Source organism: Chinchilla lanigera, unplaced genomic scaffold (assembly GCF_000276665.1).
Source record: "Chinchilla lanigera isolate Chin_1 unplaced genomic scaffold, ChiLan1.0 scaffold00063, whole genome shotgun sequence".
NCBI classification, from domain to species: domain Eukaryota; kingdom Metazoa; phylum Chordata; class Mammalia; order Rodentia; family Chinchillidae; genus Chinchilla; species Chinchilla lanigera.
In genome coordinates this window covers 11,516,843-11,538,017 of record NW_004955464.1, presented here as the reverse complement: position 1 = coordinate 11,538,017, position 21,175 = coordinate 11,516,843, and the positions used below count along the sequence as shown (strand labels likewise).

At 43.5% G+C, this 21,175-nt stretch overlaps 1 protein-coding gene across 2 annotated transcripts; it reads right to left on the bottom strand.

Annotated features, from left to right (window-relative positions):
- Nucleotides 1-457: 457 nt before the first annotated feature.
- Nucleotides 458-11,717, bottom strand: LOC102012075 (cytochrome P450 4A6-like). Of its 2 annotated transcripts, none has more exons than XM_013521715.1 (13): nt 11,054-11,717; nt 9,629-9,770; nt 8,845-8,889; nt 8,120-8,247; nt 7,140-7,264; nt 6,613-6,767; nt 6,106-6,212; nt 5,828-6,018; nt 5,595-5,728; nt 4,503-4,567; nt 4,281-4,357; nt 1,721-1,894; nt 458-835 (listed from the first exon to the last, which is right to left on the bottom strand). In XM_013521715.1, exons 1-12 carry the CDS (start codon nt 11,321-11,323, stop codon nt 1,726-1,728), a joined length of 1,608 nt encoding a protein of 535 aa, XP_013377169.1. In that variant the 5' UTR covers nt 11,324-11,717; the 3' UTR covers nt 458-835; nt 1,721-1,725. The 2 variants fall into 2 exon arrangements, with proteins under 2 accessions (XP_013377169.1, XP_005398705.1); XM_005398648.2 differs by having other exon boundaries at nt 458-925; nt 11,054-11,716.
- Between the last annotated feature and the right edge of the window lie 9,458 nt (nt 11,718-21,175).

Here is a 21,175-nt window from a genome sequence, read left to right as displayed (position 1 = left end):
TGCTCTCTGAGCATAGCCAGCACCACCTCTTGCACCACCTGATGCTGGGGCCCCTGCTGGACATCCTGTTTGTGATGTCCCCAGCTAACTCTATTACCCAACTCTCCCCTTCCCCTTGACCAAGTCCAGCCTGCCCTCTCCTGCTCCTTTTCAGAGCAACGCCAAATGAGCCCAGTGACTTAGGAGGCCAGGAGGGTGGGCCGGAGGTCTTGGCTGCAGGTTCCAACTTGGAGAGAAGATATAGACCATAACACACTGGGGACGTCAGACCACTCCAGGAAGTTCTGTCTATAGCATCTCAGAATGGTTTGTGTCAATAGGGAAGCCTGTGCTCAGACCAGCGAACAAGCAGAGTCTCGTTTAATGGAGGCTAACAGAAGCAAGAACAGGGGCTGGGGATTTAGCTCAGCGGCAAAAGCGCCTGCCTGGCGAGCGCAAGGTCATGAGTTTGGTTCCTGATACCGGAGAAAAACAAAACAAAACAGAAGCAAGAACAGCAGCCCAGGGACTCTGGTGGCAGTACAGAAAGGGCTGTGAGCAGGGAGCAGGGCCAGAGTCAGAATTACAGCAACCAGGCAGTCACCAAGTGTGGGCAGGGTTGCCCCTCATCCTTCTGGGTAGCCAGCCAGGGAGACCGCCACAGGCTCTACTGTGCCAGAGTTGCTGCTTGGGTTCTGGCATCCTCTCCCACCGGCTGAGGCTCTTCCCAGCTCTTGGCAGACGCTGTCCACTCCCCAAGCCTCCTGAGGAGCTTTGAGGTCCTATATGTGAAGCAGGCTGACAGGTAACTTGGTGACATGGCCAGGCTGGGCCCTCTTCTCACAACTCATTGTATCTGTGAAGAGCAAGGTCCTGAGCCCCTCATGCCAGATCAGATAGAAGGCTTTCCCGCCCAGCTCAAGATGGGCTATAGCTGGAACCTCCTCTGAAAAATCGAGTGCAACAAATGTTAGTCCTTGAATATAATGGAGGTTTTTGTCTCTTTCTTTGACAGATGTGAGCTTCTCTGTCAGAGGTCCCGGGGAAAAGCCCTTTGTCTAAACTCAGCTACTGGAGCCTCAGCAGCTGCAGCTGGGCTGGTGTGGGGCACAAGGGGTCACATGTGTGAGGCCACTCAAAGAGGGTGTTCTTCATAAGGCCAGCCAGAAGTCCTGGCACCACAGGTCACATGTCATGTCCTCCTTCCTCAGAAGGGACTTATCTCCTCTCCCTCTGTCTCTTTTATCCTCACTATATCCTTCTAAGAGACCAAGATCCTCCATGTGACATTAGGAACTTTTTTGAAAGGAGGAGGGAAATGGAGAGCTCGATTGAGAGACACACAGGTAGGTAGAGGCCATGTAGGAGAGATTTTGATGGAGAAGTCAAGGACAGATGGGGAGGGACAGTAGCAGGCTGAATAATGTCTTCCCAAGGATGTCCAAGACCTCAACTTTGAAGCTCATGATTATGTTACCGCATATGTCAAACAGAACTCTGACGGTTGAAAGTAAAGGACTGTGAGATGGATAAATTACCCTTTAAAGAAAGTAGAAGAAGCTGGTTCCAAGGAATGCAAGGAATGCATCTCTAGAGTGGAAAGGCACACAGAAAGGGGACGGGACAGCAGGAATGTGAGCAAATAGAAAGCAGGAGATGAGCAGACAGGCTGGGGACAAGAGCAGGTGACAGGAAGACAGGATGGTAGACCAGAGACCCTCAGAGCCTGCTGTTGTCTCACCAGGGTTAGTGCAGCTTCCTGAGATGCAGGTGGATCCCATTCTTGGATTTCAACACAAGTCGTGGTATAGGGAAGGGGACCCTGGTGGGGTCTGGCCGCAGCTCAAAGCGGAGCAGGGTCAGGGCCACAGCCAACTTCAGCTCATTCATGGCAAACTGTTTCCCAATGCAGTTCCTGGGCCAGACAGGGACAGTGAGATGAGATATGGCCTCAGGCCCTGCTCCGAGCTGGTCAGGCACTGGTGCCTGAGTCCCAGCCCGGAGCTGGGCATTCAGGATTTTCATATGCCTGGTTTGACCCCTTTCCTTACACTCATGCAAAGCTCAGCCCCGGGTCTTGGTTTACTTTCTCCTGACCTTTGATAAAGCCCTCTGGTTGTGCACGGCTACCCCTGGCCCACTTCTGCTCTCACTGGCATGGAATCTCTCTGTCCTAGGACAGGGCCAGAGGAATAGTCTGATCCCTTGAGTCATTTAAAGAGTTAATTATTGGTTAGTTCTTTCCATTTAGGGGATCCAAGAAAGCTCCTCAGGGAGGAGACAAATGTTAATGAGGAACCTCTTTTAGAGAGCATCAGTTTGGGCAGCCCCATCTGCCTCCCACTCAGTGGTCAGGCTCCTGCCTCCTTCTCCCACTGCAGGCCACCGACATCTGTATCCTAATTCCATTCCAAAAAGGTCCCTATGTGCCTTCTTCAGTGTATCTGTCCTGGACTTCTCTGGTATCCCGCCTCCCCTCCTTCCACAATGATCCTTCCATGTCCTCCATTAGGCAGGACTGTGTTCAAATACCTCAGCCGCATCCACATCCTCTGTGGCTGCCGTGTCTCCCCCCTCTTACCTATGTGGCCCATGTTCTAGCTCAGCTCATGAATGTGTTCTCCCCCCACCTCTGCCTCTACCTGCTAAAGGCCCAGGCAAATGACCACCTGGTCCTCATCCCTGCTTCACTGTCCCTATTCTTCTGGGCCCCCAGGGGGACCATTGGCGCTTTATTCAAGGACATATCACAATCCAGAGACCGAGACAGTGCCAGGAATGTGGAACATCCCACTAAGAGTGAAAGACTGGAGGAAGGAATGGTGTGTGCCTTAAGCATGGGTATTTCTGTAGAACACATTTTTGACCTTGACTTAAAGGGAGGAATGGTATCTTTCATCTGTGTTCTTATAAGTTAGTATAGGATTTGGCACACAGGTGGTGGCCTAGATCCTTTTTTATGTTTGAATTAAGTTAATTAACTTCACTAGATTTTACAAATTCAATTTAGTTGAGTTTAAAATTATGTGAGAAATTTACCTAAAAATTGAGCTATCTGGTACTCTCCTGCCCCCTAGTGGTAATAAGATTTGCAGCCAATGTAGGAGGAAGTACTCCGTCTTAGCATAAAAACCAAATCCCAGTAAGTCAAATTCCTTAAAGCCTGTTCTACGACAGCTGTGTTACCATTTGAAGAATTCATAGAAACACTGACTGAGAAAAGCCTGTTTCTACTACTTTATACAAATTAGAGTAAGTTACATCCTACTGGGCAATTCCTGCAGCCTTTGAGGGTCACGACAGCCCTTTCGGAGTGTGCTTGTCTGGCTCAGCAGCTACTTCAATTGTGTTTTACATTTTACACACCAGGAATCTGTCAAATGCTATGTGGTATATACAAAATAGTGGTTTTCTCTCACAGGCAGTTTACTGTTCCCATTTTATCACTTTTTAAAAATAAGGCCGAGCGTGGTGGCGCATGCCTGTAATCCTAGCACTCGAGAGGCTGAGGCAGGAGGATTGTTGCAAGCTCAAGGCCAACCTGGGCTACAAAGTGAGCTCAAGGCCAGCCTGAACTGCATAGTGAGACCCTGTCTCAAAAAGACGAGAAAAAATCCGAAGATGGACTATATTGGATCTAAGTGTAATTTCAAGGTATTTACACTGCACTTCACCTGTCCCATTTTGATGACTTGGAAAGTTGTAAGAAGAATATGAACAAAAATTGTGTTGGGAGAGACTTAAAATGTGCTGTAAAACTTCCTCTGAGGGTTGACTGCAAACTTTCAAAATCTGGCTGGAGAGCTGGCAGATAGCAGGCGCCCAGAAAATAAATCCAGGCAAGCTAATCACGTGCTGCAGTGATTTGAGGAAAAGTGAATAAATGGAAAGGGTGGTGGCTGCATTGTGAATGTGTGAGGAGAAGCTGCCCTTTGAGATTCTCGGCAATCAGAAAGCACGTCATCTGAAGTGAACTCACACAAGAACTTCTGATCCCTAACGTCATACTTCTAAATTGAGGAAAGCATTGGGACACCCTGCAGAGCATCACATCGACCGACACTGAGATTTAGCTGGCCCCTGGGAAGGGAATTGGGCCAGAGTTTCTGTGGTATGCTCCAAAATGTTCCCTTTCTTTTGTACACAGATACATCCTCACAAGGCTTCTCCTCCACAACACCAACAAGGAAGGGTGTATCTGAAGATGTCGTATGTGAGCGTAGGAGGTCACAAAGAGCAGAGTATGCTACAGCAGATCACCTTCATCTCCCACTACCCAGTTACCCACACGGGACACTCACCTTGATCCTCCTGAGAAGGGCAGGAATGAGTGGCTGTGTCGGGCAGAATCAGGTGCAAACCGGGAAGGGTCAAACACCTGCAGAGAGAGAACCAGGGCCAGGACAGGTAAGGGTCAAGTCCCTGCTTCCAAACCACAAGGGGACAGGAAGCCTAGAGGGAAGATAGGAGGAGGTGTTGGCCCTGCGAAATCACCCCCTTCCCTACTCTCAGAGACCTCATACCTCAGGATTTGGCCACACCTTTGCGTTGTGGTGAAGGGCATAAAAAGACAGTGTGATCGGGATACCTGGAGGGTAGGAGGAGACAGAGCAAAGACTGATTATGTACGTGGTGTAAGTTCCGGGTCCCTCAACCAGCAGGAGACAGACATGCACAAAAGGTCTGCACGCCAGAAATCATCATTTTGAGCAAGGTGATCCTGTTGAAAAAGATATGGGTGGACCTGGTAAATAAACTACGCAGGTGAGGAGCGGAAAACTCTGACTCTGAGAGAGAAGCAAGAAAGAGCTGGATGTTACTTTTTGGAATAGATCAAATGAGAACTTATGTTGATAAAGGATTTCCACTGAGGAGCATTTATTAATTCATTTATTCCTCACAACAACTCTCCAAGAAAAGCATTGTTATATCCCCATTTTTCAGATGAGGAAACTCAATCTCAGAGAGGAATTGTCAGTGATTGCACAGGTAGGATGTGGCAGGGCTGGGATGCACGCCCGGTGGGGATGTGAGCCAGCAGGTCTTTTGCGACTAAAGCAGGGTGCTTAGATCTGGCTATCAATGCTTTCTGCTTTCAGCCTGGGGGCTTCTCAGTGACTGGACCACGTCTGACCCAGGACATAGAATTCCCTGATCATTTGTCTTGCCTCAAGGCGAGAACTGCATCTCCTTAGCCCCTATCTGATTATCTTGTCATTCTGTACATTTTAGGGAATATAATTTTAGGGGCTAAAATCTAAAGACTAACTTTTTGTGTGTGTGTAAAGAAGATCCCATAGATTAAGTGTCACTACTACCAAACTGTAATTAACTGCAGCACTGTTAGACCATGGATTTTAAAGAGGAAAGAATTTTAGCTGAAGAACAAGAGAAGTGTAGGGTGGTAGGCACATAGAATATCAGAATTAGAAGGCATTTTATAGGTCATTTAGGTTCATGTCCTACATGGGAAAAGTGTACTTTGAGAGCAAGAAGCATTCATTCGTTCATTGACAATAAAGACCCAACCAGATTGAGAACTGCTGAAGTACATGTGGATTTCTAAATCTTCCTTATCCTTGAGCAGAGCTTAGGTGATTCAGGGAAGATTATACCTTTGGGTAAAGATTTTCCATCAGGGAAGGTGACAGGCTTGGTGAGCTCTCTGATAACAACGGGAACGGGTGGGTAGATCCTCAGGGCCTCCTTGATGCACATGGTGGTGTAGGGCATCTGGTCCAGGTGTTCCCTGAAATGAAGCCATCCTAAGGGCAGGAAGGGTCTGGAAAGAGTAAGGCCTCCCCTACAAAAGAGGCCGTGCTCTCCCACCTCTTGATCTCTTACTCACCAAGTGACGGAGGCTCCCTTCCCCAGGAGGCTCTGGACCTCCTCCCTGCACCTCTGTTGGTGCTTGGGGTGCATCGCAAGAGCATAGAAGGTCCAGGCGATGCCACTGGCTGTGGTATCATGGCCCTCAAACATGAAGGTGTCCACCTCCGCACGCAGATCCTCATCAGATAAGCTGCTCCCATTCTCTGTCTGAGGTGGGACACAAGCACCCCAAGAGGGTTGGTCCCTGCTCTGTGATTTTGATCAAAGCCTTAGGCCTCTCTCACACACACTCACTTTGGAAAACAGGAGGATGTCCAGGAAATCCAGGTGCCTCTTTTTTCTGACCTTATCCAGCTCTTCTTCATTTTGCAGCTGAGCCTTCCTCTGCTTTATCACTTGGTCTATTCCAGAACAAAATTTACCAGTAAAGCCCAGAGCTACAGAAACCTACAGCGACCCCTTGTGTAAGTGTGCCCCCCTGACCCAATGTGGAAGTGCTGTGGAGCTCAGGGTGAGTGTGGTGAGTGGGTCAGGAGTGGGAAGTCAGCACCATTTGATGCAGGTCAAGTTTCCCTCAGGAACACAGCTCATGGGGTGCTTCTACAGTGCTGCTCACAAATAGTTCCTGTACATCACCTGACACCTTTGCATCTCAGCTCCTTTGCACTATGGAAGTCCCAGCATGAGTGTGGCTCAGGTTCTGCAGGGGCACCGGAGGGCCTGGCTCCGCCTGAAGGGTTGACGGCCAGTTCTACTGGGCTAAGTCTGGTAAAGGAGGGGGATAGGAGGAGGAGACAGAACCTGTGTGCTCATGGGCAAGCTGGCTGGCATGTTTGGACCTTCGGCCATTTGAAGACAAACTGTAGATGATGTCATTCTGGTGAAAGGCGTTTCTTACACGGGCGAAAAACAAGTTGTTCAGGTCCCCAATGGCTTGGATGTACGAGTGAGAATTCCTGAGGGAGAAGACACAGAACAGATTGAACTGAAAGGCGGTCTGACCTGGAGGTAGAGTGGTGATTACCTCGAAACACTGAGGCCCGTGTTACTTCTACCTCACAGCCCTGTGACCCTCTGGCCTTTAGAAGATGGTGTGAGCAGCTGGGCTTCCAGGCATGCTAGGAATCAAGGATGTGTGGCTGGGGCTGGGTTGGGTCTACACTGGAATTACAGTTGGTCTGGAGCTAGAACAGGAAACTTTCTTTGTAGTAGGGATTGTGCAAAGCAAATATGGTTGGATGCACTAGGTGAGCTGCCCCACATGCCTCTCAGGTGAGTCCACATCAATAGCAAGAATAAGGACCTTTCAACAAAAGGCTGTCACTGACCCGTCCAGCTGGACACTGCCCTGGTAGCTGAAGGCACACTTCATGATTGAGTCGAGTGTCATTAAGGAGATGTGTTGAAAGATCTCCAGAGGGGAGTCTTGATTGATGAGCTTCTCCCATTTGTCCTGTGGTGGGAGGGTAACATTCACCTTCTTGTTTTCTCTAGAACTTCTGGGTTAAATACACTAGGCTTTTCCCCCATATATTTCCAGATTCTCACAAATTATTTAAATATTAAGCATAGCATTCTACAAGACCTGAAATAACTTTGGAATTTTGGCAACCAGCTAGGTTTTTCTTTTCTTTTCTTTTTGACCAGCAAAATATATTTTCAGGGGATAAAGGGGAAGAAGATTCTTCAGTGTTCTGAGAGTCGAGCTTGACCTGAGGGACTAGTAGGACTCCAATTTTAGGAGACAAATGTGTCAAAGCAAAAGAAAACCTAAGTTTCCACTCTGGGCACTTCTAATGGGGGCCATCAGGGGCTTTGACTCTTGTTTACTCATTAAAAAGCTTGCTGAGAACAGCTGGGTCAGAATCAAAATCTTGTTGAGACATGATGGGATGGCAGGTTGGCTGTGAGTTGGCCCCATTTCACTGAACGTGTTACTCAAAAGCTACTCAGAAACCGTGTACTCCAAGAAATTAAGTAATATTCTGTGAGGTTCACTGGGCCACTGGAGCTACTGTTGTAATCCAGGGCAGCCAGGGGCAAGTAGTCCTGCTGTTTGGCAGGACTGGCTCCTCCTCCTGAAGACCTGGAAGTGGAAGGTGGGCCCTGTATCCACCGTGACACTCTGCCACGGACGATGAGCACAGTGTGGCTTGACCCTGATGCTTGGGCTCTCTCTGTCTTATTTACTGTCACAGGGATAACTGAAGAGTGTTATTCCATACGACTGTCTGAGGACACATGTGTTTGAGACCAGCATCTGAGTGCATGGTGTGAGTGTGTGTACATTGGTGAGAGACAGACTTACCAGCATCACTCGAACACAGTCGGCTGTGATTTCCACATAGGGCTTCAGGATGTCATAGTGGAAGGCTGGGGTCAACATTCGCCGGTGCTGGAACCACGTCTGGCCATTCAGCAGGAGCAAACCATACCCTGGGCCAGAGATAGATGCGTGAACTCTGTGTGTGTGTGTGTGTGTGTGTGTGTGTGTGTGAGAGAGAGAGAGACAGAGAGAGAGAGACAGAGACAGAGACAGAGACAGAGACAGACACAGAGAGAGACAGAGAGAGGGAGAGAATCAGATTCCTGGGATAATTTGGGAGGAAAGTGTCTGTGGAACTGTGATGTGGAACTGGGGAAGACAACCTGCATGAAGGTGGAATTTCTTGGACAAAGGCAGGAAGGACACTCCAGGAATGTGGATTTTCCACTGGAGCTGGTCCATCTGCTGTGATTATGAAAACTCATAGATAAAGGTTAAAATAAGTGTTGGGGTTAGGTCAAGGAGGGGCATGAATAAATGGCAGGTAGGAACGTTTGAAGACGTATGCCAGAAGCTGATCTTCAGGAGGGCTCATTTCAGCGTTAGGAAGGGATAAGTGTCTGATGAGAAGAAGAAAGGTGAGGGTTGATTTAGGAATGGTTCATGACAGCGGTGGCTGGGTACCTGTAGTTCTCTGTAAGCCAGAGAAGTGGCACACAGGAAACTTAATTGGGCAATAACTGTACTCCTAATTTAGATATACATACCAATCCAGGGTGCCAGGAGTCTGTAGGAAGAATTGGCCTTTGGGTCTGAAAGATAAGCAAAGACTTAAAAGGAAACGAAGGACCAAATAATGTGGTCCTGAGGAAACTGTTGTTCAAACTGTGTGACGTCAGGATTCTCGATGACTGTCAGGTGGCAATTTGTGCCATGTCACCTCCCCTTGCTTCCCAACCCTTCTAAATCTGTCCTGACCGTCAGTCTGTCTCAGGAAGGTAGGCTCCCTGCACTAAAAGCCGAATACTCCCAGGACTGTGATGAGGAACTTGGGAGAAACAGTGGCTACAACCTCAAGGCCAAAAAATAAAACAGAGCTTATTGGTTTTCTAGCATGGATACTGGCTCAGTCATCTCATGACATACCACAGGTGACAACTGAAGGTTTCAGACCCAAGTTGATGTAGATACAAATTTTTTTTTTCAGATTTAGTTCAATTTATTCAACAGAACTCCTTCATTTGATTTAAAAAAGAAAGAAAGGTTAAAAAAAAAAAAAAAGAAAATTGGCCCCACATAGTTGTTTTAAAACTTCAGTACTATAAGTAAGTAAGTAAGAAGAAAACTTCAGTACTGTAAGTAGAAATTGTTGGCCATGTGTTGAGCTGTGGCCTGGGTGAATGGTGGGTAGTGTTTAGGGTTGATGGCTGAAGTGTCACTCTGGTCTGGAATTTGATGAGTCAGGGTATATGCTAAGGAGCAAGGAGTTCTCTTGCTGGAATGAGGTGAAGCCTCATTCCAGGTGAAGCTGGAATGAGAGTGAACTCTCACCTGATCTCCCCAGAATCACTTTCATGTAGTCAGGGTCGTAGATCACCAGGTGAGCTTTACTCCCCCAGAACCAGCGAGGAAAGGCGCTTGGGAATTCCTCTACCCATTTCAGCAGCTGCTGCAGGTCCTGATCTGGCTGGACCTGTCACCAAGGGAAAGACACTTCAGTAAGTACTTTTGTTTGGTTGTAGTCCTTGCATTGAAGAGAAGGGTAGGACTATCACAGGGACGTAGTTGCGGATCATATAGAAAAAGTTAGAAATTTGGAGCTGGTTGCATAACCTGTCTAGGCTGTCATCCAGACTTTACTGTCTCCCAGGACTTTCCCTAAGACAGATTCTGTGCCCTACTAGAGGAAGCTGTGTGCATGAGAGAAGCGATAGGCATCAGAGACCCCATCTGAGCTCCATATCCTTTATCTCTCCTTAAGTGTAATCACCACACAATCCCTTACGGAGCTCCTCTCCCTGCAGTCCCATATCTAGCCAAGCGGTGGCACTGCTCGCAGTCATTAATGTCTCGCCTAGGCTGTTTCTCTCTTTCCTGGGGGACTCCACAGACCTGTTCCAGCTCCAGTGCGTTCACAGCATAGGGAGAGTGGAGGCTGAGCTGGTGGCTAAACAGACTGTTTAATGAGTGGCTCTAATGTCAGCTCCCTTCATCAGCAGGAATTGTGCTGGGCAGTCCATGTGCTCATGACTTTCAGTATAGTAACCTCCAGTATGACCCATGTTGGAGATCCCCTCAGTCTTGGGCAAATCTAGCTAGTTTTTCCCTGCACCTGATGTCATATACCCTCCCTGTTAAAGTTTGCCTGTGGCCTGATGCATCGTGAGATTCATGTTTATCATGAGCCCCACAGGGCAGGGATGCCATCACACTGATATCTGCATCCCCAGACAAGCTCAGGCCCAGCCACAGAGGTTGGCATCAAGTCACCGGAGCAGGGTAGAAACCTGAGCCAGAGGTACTTAGAAGCCAGGCTGGTTCCAGTGCTCTGGAATCCTAAGGCAGGACGTGCAAGTTTGAGTCCAGCCTGGGCAATACAGAGACTAAGTAAGGCCCTGTCTCAAAATAGAAAATAAACAAGGTCTGGTTTGCTGAAAACAGCTGAGGGAGCTAGAGGTGCTCAGCTTGGAAGAGATGAAACTCAGGAAGGGCCACCACAGCCCCTCCAGTGCTGGGCCGCTAGGTCGGGTGACAGAGCTGCATAAGGAAGGAGCGAGTGGTAGAACTGGTCACAGCTCGACCAGCTTCTTGTGAAGGAGTGAACTCTGGGAGGCTGAGATGAGCCCAGGCTGAGAGAGAAGCTGGGTATTCCCTGAGGACCACATGCTTGCTGCATGGTAGCTCTGTCCTGCAGATTGCCGGCCAGGTTCTGGGAGCCCTAGCTTCCCTGCTGTCCCCCTTCCTGCTGCTTCTTACCTTGTGCCCGAAGAGCCAGTGTGAGGGTGGACACGGGAACTGCTGGAGAGCTCTGAGCAGCCATTGTCTGTGCAGGTAGAACTGGGCTGCCTTGAACAGCAGCAGAAGCAGGCCGAGCAGGGAGGCCACGTGGAGGAGCCCAGAGACGCTGCCCGGGAATCTGAAGAGGCTGAGTGCAGAGTCGCTCATTGTGCAGTGGCTTCTGGAGCACTGATTCTCCCTCACTGCCACTGAATGCTCCAGTCTGCCCTGTCTAAATCGTAAGAGCATTGCCCTGCCTACTAGTGGGAGGGAGAAACAAGAGGGCAAACTTTAACTTCAGAATTCAAAGTTAACTGAATGATCCACATGGAGGGGAAGGAGGAAGAAGAAGAAATGGAGAGAAAGTGGAGGGTCAGTCTGGAAGTAGAAACTGAATTAATAAGGACAGGACGGGTGCCATGGAAAGAAGGAGTGTGGGGAAAGGGAGAGGGTAGAGAAAGTGTGAGTACACACAATCAGTGCAGGTAGGTTGGAAGAAGAGCAGGTGGGCAGATAGCAAGATGTGAGCAGGATGTGGTGGGGGTGAAAAGAGGTGTAAAAGATTTAAGATACATTATGTACATGTCCCAGTGATCCTCAGTGAGTGTTGTCTCACATGTCACAAACATAAACTAAATACTATGAGGAAAGAGAATCTAGAGACAGGGAGAGATGTGAAGAGGGAGGGGAAAGGAATAAAAAGAATCAAGATATGTTCAGTACATGTTCTTGCTGGTACTTTCCACATCTTTCCCCTCTTCCCTGTCTCTCTGTAGAATCATCTCTCTTTTCCCTCCCTCTATCATCTCTTGCTCCTTCTTCCTTTTCTAAAAAAAAATTTACTAGTACACATTAGTTGTATAGAATTGCAAGTTTCACTTGGCATACTTGTCCATGCATATAATATGATTGTATAGCCACCTACTCCTTGTAATAAGGCAAAAAAGCCAGGAAGTTGACACTTCCAGAGTTGATGGGGGGGGGGTCATGAAAAAGCAGTCTCCTCAACAGCTCCCCCTTCAGGTGGGGTACCTGCTATGCACATTGCATCTCTCAGATTCTGCAATGAGATCGAGTGCCATTTGCTCTCAATGTCACCTGCTTGGTAAGAGTTTTTATCAATTTTCTTCCCTCTTTCATATTCTCCCCCAAATAAGCAGCTTGCGCTCATCCTTGTCTCCCTCCCATGTCCATCTCAAAAGTAAAAGCCGCTTCCTCCCCTCTTTGTCTCTCAGAAGGCCTCTCACTTCCCTTCTTTCTATCTCTAACCGTCTCTAGGAGGTTTCTCTCTTCTGTGACTCTCCCTAGCACTGTCCCTTCTGGGGAAGAAGGAGAAGGATGCAGAACACAGAGGTCTCCCCCATCATCTCTTGTAGACCAGATCTTAGCTCAGTATCCTACCAGCCCTTCACCAGCCAAGCATAGTCCTGGAGCGGGAGGTACAGGCCCTCACAGCTTAGGTCAAGAGTGATGCTGTTTCTTGCCGATCTATTTGGGTGTACATTCATGAAATATAAGCAGATGTTTGGGAGATATTCACCCTTGTTCCCTTCAACCAACATATCAGAGTGCAGAAGTGATGCAAGAGGGGAGGGAGGGAGGAAACCTTCTGAGCTATCAGAAGTGCCCGACACTCTCACTTCCCCCTGCCAAGTGGAGGGGGATGTGGATTAGCCAGTAGCGGTCTGCCTCTCCCCTTTGCTCCTCTTTGCTTTTTCTCACACCCCAGTGGACTACGGACTGGGACAGTTTGGTGTCCTCCCTGGCTGTCAAACGCATTTTCCACTCCAGCAGGAGTGCAGCCAGGCTGTGTGGAGCCCCTGTCCCATCCAAGCCACTTCAGTTAATACTGATGCATATTTAAAAACAGAAAGGGCATCTGAGAGTTGCTAAGATCAGGAAAGGAGGAATCTGAGCCCCTTATTTGTGTAACGAGCATTGGCAGCAAGCCTTCCAAAAGATTCCCTGGCTTCAGCCCTCACCCCCACTGAAACAGGTCTATAAGCTGCTGCATAAGTAGCACTTTCCTTGGGTTTTAGTCTAGGAGGCTGTTTGTACGCTAGCACCCCTCCCCAGTGCTGCATCACAGGCCCTGTTAAAATAAGACTCGCTTTGGTGTTCCTGTAGACCTGCACATGATTTATTTCTCAGGTAGTGTGGGCAGCAGAAGTCCTATAAATCTACTCAGTAGTAGTGGGGACAAAATAAATAATCAGGGCTGTTAACACTGAAGAGCTCCAGAGAACAGCAGCCAACCATGAACAACTGCTAACAAAGACCAGAGTGTCCAGCACAAGCTGGCATCAGAAGGTGACAGCTGCCTGTGTCAACTGTAGTCATCTGGTGACTTCAAGAGTACCAGCAGAGCTGCACTTGGCTGATTCATTATTTCTATCTGAATTGAGCAGAGGAACCCTCAACTGATTGACAATACTTTCAGCAGCAAAGAACAGCCAAAGGAGACCCCAGCCACAATGCCAGCAGCCAAGACACCTGGGAAGCCTGGACAAGCTACGAGCATCTGTGTCTATCAGAATGAGAAGGGTTTGGGCTGGGATGACTGAAGCAGGGTACATAGTCTGCTCTTGGACACTTGAGAGCATCTCAAATGCTTTTTCCACCAAAACTGTATGTTTGCCAAGTATTCTTCAGCACAGGACTTTTCTCATTGTCAAAGCTGATGTGTGAGACTGAACCCATGCTCCACTGAGGCTACATGGATGTGCCAGAGAAAGTGTTTCCAGGTGAACCAGACAGTCTTTGTATCCTTTTTTTAGTGTATTTTTCAAATTTTAAATTGTTTAATTGACAGAGGTCGTATTTATTCTAATTGTACAGTATGATGATTTGATAGACACATATATTGTGCAGTAATTATCCCAATCTAATTAATCAACACATCCATCATCATGCAAGCTGAACCAGATCTTATTAATATCTTTTTTAAATTTCCAAAAGTTTGTGTTTTTTTTATCACAATAGAAAGAATGGCATGATGAACTAAATATTGTCAGTATTAATTTCAAATCTTTCCAGTAATATTTTTAAATCAGCCAATACCCAAGAGTTCTGAGTTCTACACACATATCCATTCACATACAAAGACTTGCCAGTCTTTACATTTTGCTTCTTCAGTAGACTCTGAGATGAATCACTAGCGAATAATTATGAGATTACTTGGATTTTTATAAGTTGGTCTATTGAGCTAAAAAATTCATGAGAGGAATTAGATATTTGCTCTTGTTTCTCAACAAGTGAAAAAATATTTAAGCCAATTCTGCTCAAACTATTCCAAAGTATTAAAATGCAGAGAACCTTTCTAAACTCATTATATGAGGCCAGCATTGCGTTGATACTAAAACCAAACAAGGACAAAATAAAAAAGAAAAAGACCAGACCAAATCTGTGATGAAAATAGATATAAGAATTCTCTCAACAAAATACTAGCAAACAGATAGATCAGCACCTTAAAAAGACATCTTGATCAAGTGACATTTACCTAAACATGCAAGGGCAGTTCAACATGTACAAATTAATAGATGTATATATAACATCAACAAAATAAAGGGCAAAAGCAATGTGATCATCTAAATAGATGCAACAAATGATTCAATACAATTTAACAGGCCTTTATAGGAAACACCATAACAAAGTAGGTATAGAAAGAATGTATCTTAATATAATACAGGCTGTATATGACTGTTACAATTTGTGCCTAGATGTCCTCCCCAAAGCCTCATGCAGTCATAGGTGGAGCTTTCTCAAAGGTGGCTGGATCTAGAGTGTGTGATGCTGGGATTAAGGGTATATAATGCTGGGATCAAGGATCTGAGCTAGGATTAAAGGTAAAATATAAGAGACAGGAAGAGGACAGCTCCGTTAGTTGCTTGTCACTTGCTTGCTGCTTGCTGCTTTATGTCTGCCCTGCTTTGCCATGAACTGTTTCTCCTCTGTGATTCTCCTCTGCCACAGCACCCTGCCTTGGAGTCAGCTGCCTATGGACTGAAACCTCTACAAACTGTGAACTAAATAAACCTTTCCTCCTTTAACTTTGGGTATCAGGTATTTTGTTTAGGCAACAATAACAGTAACTAAGGCAATTACAAACAGCTGATATACTCCATGGGGAAAAAAATAAAACTGTTCCCTTCAAGATCAGGAACAAGACAAGGATATCTACAAAGTGTTATTCAATATAGTATTGAAAGTCTCACAAAAAGACAGTAAGGAAAAGGAAAACAATGACACTCAAGTAGTAAAAAAAAAAGTCAAATTATTCTTGTTTGTAATTGACATGATTTTATATCTAGAAAAACCTCAAAAACTATTAGAATTGATGGATGAATTTAGTAATGGCAAAACTCCAAGTCAACATGAAAAAAATACAGATTTTTATACAGCAATTACAAACTTCCAAAGAGACAAATAAAAAAGCAACCCCATTTATAATAACTACAAAAAATAAAACACATTTGAATAACTTGAACCAAGAAAGTGAATGATCTGTATAAAATTACAAAGCACTGATGAAAAAACTAGAAGAAACCAAAGAATGCAAACATGCCTCATGTTTGGAGATTGGAAGAATTGATAGTGTTATAATGTCTATACTACTTACGGCAAACCACAAATTCAATACAATTCCTATCAAAATACCAAAAACAATCTTCATAGACATAGAAGAAAAACACTCCTAAATTCTGTATGGGACCAGGAAAGAGTCTAAATAGCTAAAGTCAATTCTAAGCAAATATCTGAGTTCAAAACATGCTATGAATCTACAGTAACCAAAACAGAAAAAATAAAATGTCATAAAAAACAGACATATACACGAATGAAACAGAGGAGGGAACCCAGAAGCAAATTCACATATTTATTTTCAATTTATTTTTGACAAAGGCAACAGGAACACACATTAGAGATAATGTGTTATCATGGATGTGGTAGAAAAACTGAATACAGACATATAGAAGAAGGGTCCAGGAGATAGCTCAGTGGCACAGCACTTACCTGGCAAGTGCAAGGTCTTGAGTTCAATTCCTGTACCTAAATATATAAATAAAATAAATACCAGACATAGAGAAGAATGAAATTCGATTTCTATCTCTCACCATATACACAAATCAAAGACTTTTTTATTTTTTATTTATTTTTGTTCTGTTTTGTTTTGTTTTTTTGAGACAAGGTCTCGTTATATAGTTCAGGCTGGCCTTGAACTCACTATGTAGCCCAGGCTGGTCTTGAACTCACAGAAATCCTCCTACCTCAGACCCTTGCATGCTGAGATTACAGGCACGTGCCACCACACCTGGCGAAAATCAAAGACTTCAGTATATAAGAGAGTCTTTTCAGGACATTGGGCTGGGAAAAAAGCATTTTGGATATGACCCCACTAGCACAGGTAACAAAAGCAAAAATAGACATACAAGAACATCAATTAAAAAGGTGCTGTACAGCAAAGGAACAATCAACAGAAATCACAGACAACCTACAAAATGGGAGAAAATGTTAGCCAGCTATTCATTTGATAAAGAATTAATTTCCAGACCATGTAAAGAACATGACTGGACATTTAAAGAGCAAATAATCTGATTTCAAAAAGAGTAAATGACATCTTGCCCATTTAAGACAATACTAATGATAACAATTTTGTTTGAGAGTAAGCAAGTAAGTCATCTGTTAAATTGAGTACATCCTCAGAATTATTATTCTTTTTTGTTCAAATAATTATTAAACAGAGCTTTATAAAATTATAAACAAGATGTACCATGATAGATTTCTTGTAAATAATACCAATATTGTCATTTGAGAAGTAACTGGAACAAAGAATACACCTTTACAGATACTTGTATTTTCATTATGTTTTACAATCGTTTTCAGCTAGTTCAGATTAATCCATAATGTAATAATGAAAACAGAAATTTCAAAACAGAATGTGAAGCTGTTTTAGTCCCAGTACTTGGAAGGCTCAGACAAAAGGACTTCCCTGAGCTTAAGGCCAGCCTGGGCTACAGGGTGAATTCCAGGCCAGCCTGAACTATATAGCAAGACCCTGCCTCAGAAAAGCAAAATAATAATAATAATAAAAAATAATAATAATGATGATGATGTAAAGGTCTTTGTTCTGGCATGCATCATACAATTACTTACAGATTAATAGGGAAATGTTGCTATATCCTTTAAAATCATTAAAATGATTAAAATGCTACAACAAACGAGCTCTACTATATTCTTATCATTTATTAAATGTGAGAACTTTTACATATAGATCAGAAATGAATTTGAAAAATATTTCTCCTTAAACAATGGGCAAATGATTTGAATAGACATTTCTCAAAAAATGAGATATAAATGGCCAACAAATATGTACAGAAGGGTGGGATGAAGAGAGGGCAGTCCATGGTACAGAGTGTAGTTTGGTAAAGGGAATATAACTTCTGAGGTTCTGTAGCACAGTAGGGTGACTATGGGTAGACAACAACTGGTTATTTTAAAAGAACTAGTAGAGAGGATTTTGAATATTCCAAACACAAAGAAATTTTAGGTGTCTGGAGTGACAAACATGCTGGTTATCCTAATCCTATCATTATACATTGTATACATGTATTGAAATGTACCCCCAAAATGTATATAACTATTTTAAAAATAAAAATATTTTTAAGCTGCTAGTCATAAATAATTTGTGAATGTTATATTAACTATACTTAGGTAGCATCACTTAATCCATATTTGAACATTTAGATAATTCTTAATTTTGAGTGTTTATATTATAATGAATCAGGCATGATGTTGCACACCTGTAATCCTTATAAGCTGGGAGGCTGAAACAAGAAGATCGCAAGTTTGAGCATAACCTGGGCAATTTAGCTTTTAGCAAGACATTGCCTCAAAATTTAAAAAAGAAAAAAATATTTTTAAGAGGGAACTGAGGATGTAACTCAGTGCAAAGGCCTTGGGTTCAAACTCCAGTACTACCAAAAAATAAATATAATGATGATTACATTTTAGAAAGGTGTATACATTTCTTATGTATGTCCTTACAGGTAGAAGGATGAGATCGTTTGGAAAGACAAGAAAATGGGATAGCATGTAATGCATGACTCTGTCAGCTTTCAGTGCTTGAATATTTCTGCATTTTCAGTGAGGTAATTAACACATCTGCCACTTATGTATCCCTGCCCTGCTCCCTAATGATATATACATATTCGGCTGGGGATTTAGCTCAGCGGCACAGTGCCTGCCTGGCAAGCACGAGGTCATGAGTTCAATTCCCGGTACTGGGGGTTGGGGGGGGAACAAAAAAAATATATATATATATACATATTCTCAGGAATCTTGCTAGTGATGACTCTGCCTATAGCTTTTTTTTCTGTTTTGAAACCACTTCAGATTGAAACAAATATCCTTTGAGAAAATATAAAAATTATATTAAAATTTTGTAAAACAATAACAAGAAAAAGTACCAGATTTTTTGTCTGTGTTTTCTCAGGGGTAAGGAGAAGGGTGTTAATTTTTTTTTTATTTGTATAACAGTAATATATTTTTCATGACTTCCATTTTTGTAAAAACTGTAGAAGGGTGTTAATTTTAATGAACTTAACAAGTCATTGTCTTTCTCATTAAAGGTGTATGCATAATAATAATTTTTACATATTTGTGTTTATATACTATAATATCAGACATCTGAAAGGTTTTCTAAAGTAGAAGAAAATGTTTTGTTATTGAATTTAATTTATAATCTAAAGTTTAAGTACATTAGCATGTACTAATTATAGAAAACACAAAAGTTTCCAGTGATTAATTTCAGATTTTAGTTCAGTTTATATTGAAAACTGCACTGCTGATAGTCATTACTTAAATTCAATGTTTATAGTGAAATATATAAGCAGTGTTTACTTTAACCCAATAATTATAAATGAACAGATTTAACAAACCTTTAATGACAGTACAGTACAGTAGTTTACCTTTCTCCAGGAAAGATACATTCCAAGATGCCTAGGGGGTGCACCAAACCCTACTATATTATAATATGTTTTGTCTTGTAATATACATTTATAATTAAGCTTAATTTATAAATTAGGCATAGTAAGATATTAAGAAAAGCTAATAATAAAAATAAAAGACCATTATAACAATATACTGGATGAAAGTGCATTGAGGCCATTATTAAATAAAATGAGGGCAAATTTTTAAAAGTACTGATATTGTGACAGTCCACTTTATTACTGAGATGACTACTAAGTGACAAATAAGAGCATAGCTTATACAGCATGGATACACTGGCAATGGAATGATTCATATCTGGTGTAGGGTGGAGCATGACATAAGAATTCATTGCACTACTCCAATCTTATGAGTTGCGTATTTCTGGAATTTTCCATGTAATATATTTGGACTGAAGTTGACTGTGAACACGAGAAACTACAAAAAGGTAAACTGAGGAAAGAGAAAATCGTAATGCACTCTTGAACCAGAAAAAGCAGCTGCATTATTCAATCTATCTAAAAATATGATTGCTTAGTTTTCAGCAAAGAGACAAAATACCAGACTCAAAATTAAAGAAGGAAAGGTTTATTAGTTCACAGTTCACAGAGGTTTCAGTCCATAGTCAGCTGGCTCCAAGGCAGGGTAGCACATGGCAGAGGGGCAATTGTTAATGGTTTTCAGAAGTGGCTGTGGGAAAACTAGCAATTGTTAATGATTTTCAGAAGTGGCCCTGGGAAAGGGCTGGAGGTGTGGCGCTCCTTCTCTTTTCTTTCTTTTTTCTTTCTCCTTCCCTCTATCCCCTCCTTCCCTTCTCTCCTCCCCTCCCCCGCCTGTCTCTCTTTCTTCTCCCAGGACCATTTCTTCCTCTACTTAGAAAAGCAAGTAAAGGATAAAATGCAGTCTGGGTCTGGAAGTGACGATTGTATTGCCTAGCGTCCGTTCCCTGTGGCTGTGGGACGCGACACGGAAAGCCCAGGGCCCTTTTATCTTCCGTGAGGTTCTCTGCAGAAGCGATTCCGTGACATCCGGCTGGGAAAAATGGGCGTTTTTCCACAGAAGGAAAAATAAAGCAGTTATGCCAGCAAAGAAAAGAAGCAGAAGTGTCTTAGTCACTTTCTTCCAATGCTGAGACAAGACCCCAACACCCGCACTTAAAGCAGGAGAGGTTTATGTTGGTTCATGGTTATAGTCCATGGTCAGCTAGCTCCAAACCAGGAACAGGATGGCAGAGGATCGTAGCAGAGGAAAAGCTATTTCCCACTTCACGGCAGCCAAGAAACAAGAGAAAGAAGCGAGGTGCTCAGAAAGGAGATGTGCCCATCCAGGTCATGCCTTCTGAGACCCTACTTCCTAACCACAAGCCAGCTCTAATTGCCCCAAGAAGCACCGCCTATGAGCACATGAGGGCTTTGGGGGACATTTTCTATCTAAACTATAACAAAAAGCTAGTGATTATTGAACAAATTTTTCCCCCAAAAAAGAACAAATAATGATTGGGCGTTAACATAAATTTCATTCTTATGCTTTATCCTCCAAAGCTGTTGAAGTGTTAACTCCTTTGTAGCAGTTACAGAGAATTGGCATATGTGATAGAGATCTCAACTTTTTTCCTTGACATCAAGTGCAAGTGCCACCTTGTGATCCTTGAGCACACCTTTTTTGGGTAACATCCTGAAATAACTCAGAAGTTATAGTAAGTTTGATCTTTAAGCACATACTTTTATTTGAGCACTACATATTTTGTAGTTATAGGTTTCTCAATTTAGGTCAAATGTAATTAAACACTTGAAATTTATTTGTGACTCTTTTAAGAATTACAGTATTGTGAATTTTTCAACAATTATATTATTTTTATTCCTATGTATTAATTGTACCTATTAATGTAGTTCAGGGTAAGATTTCTACACATGGGTGCAGCTTTCACTAGTCAAATTGAACCTCCCTTTATTTGAACAGAACGCCAGTTGCACAAGAAATAACATCAAGAATCAACAAATGAGATCATATCAAATTAGAAAGCTTCCACACAGCAAAGGAAACAACCAACAGAATGAAGAGATAACCTACAACATGGGGGAAAATCCAACAGTCCCTGATAGGAAAAGATAGATGAGA

What these genes read in the sequence shown, in the direction of transcription:
- LOC102012075 (XM_013521715.1), bottom strand. Translation starts at nt 11,323, where the DNA reads ATGCTCTTACGATTTAGACAGGGCAGACTGGAGCATTCAGTGGCAGTG. An exon ending in ACTGGCTCTTCGGGCACAAG is followed by an intron (nt 9,771 to 11,053) that starts GTAAGAAGCAGC and finishes CCTTGGTGACAG; the next exon opens with GTCCAGCCAGATCAGGACCT. An exon ending in CCCTTCTCAGGAGGATCAAG is followed by an intron (nt 1,895 to 4,280) that starts GTGAGTGTCCCG and finishes TGTCTGGCCCAG; the next exon opens with GAACTGCATTGGGAAACAGT.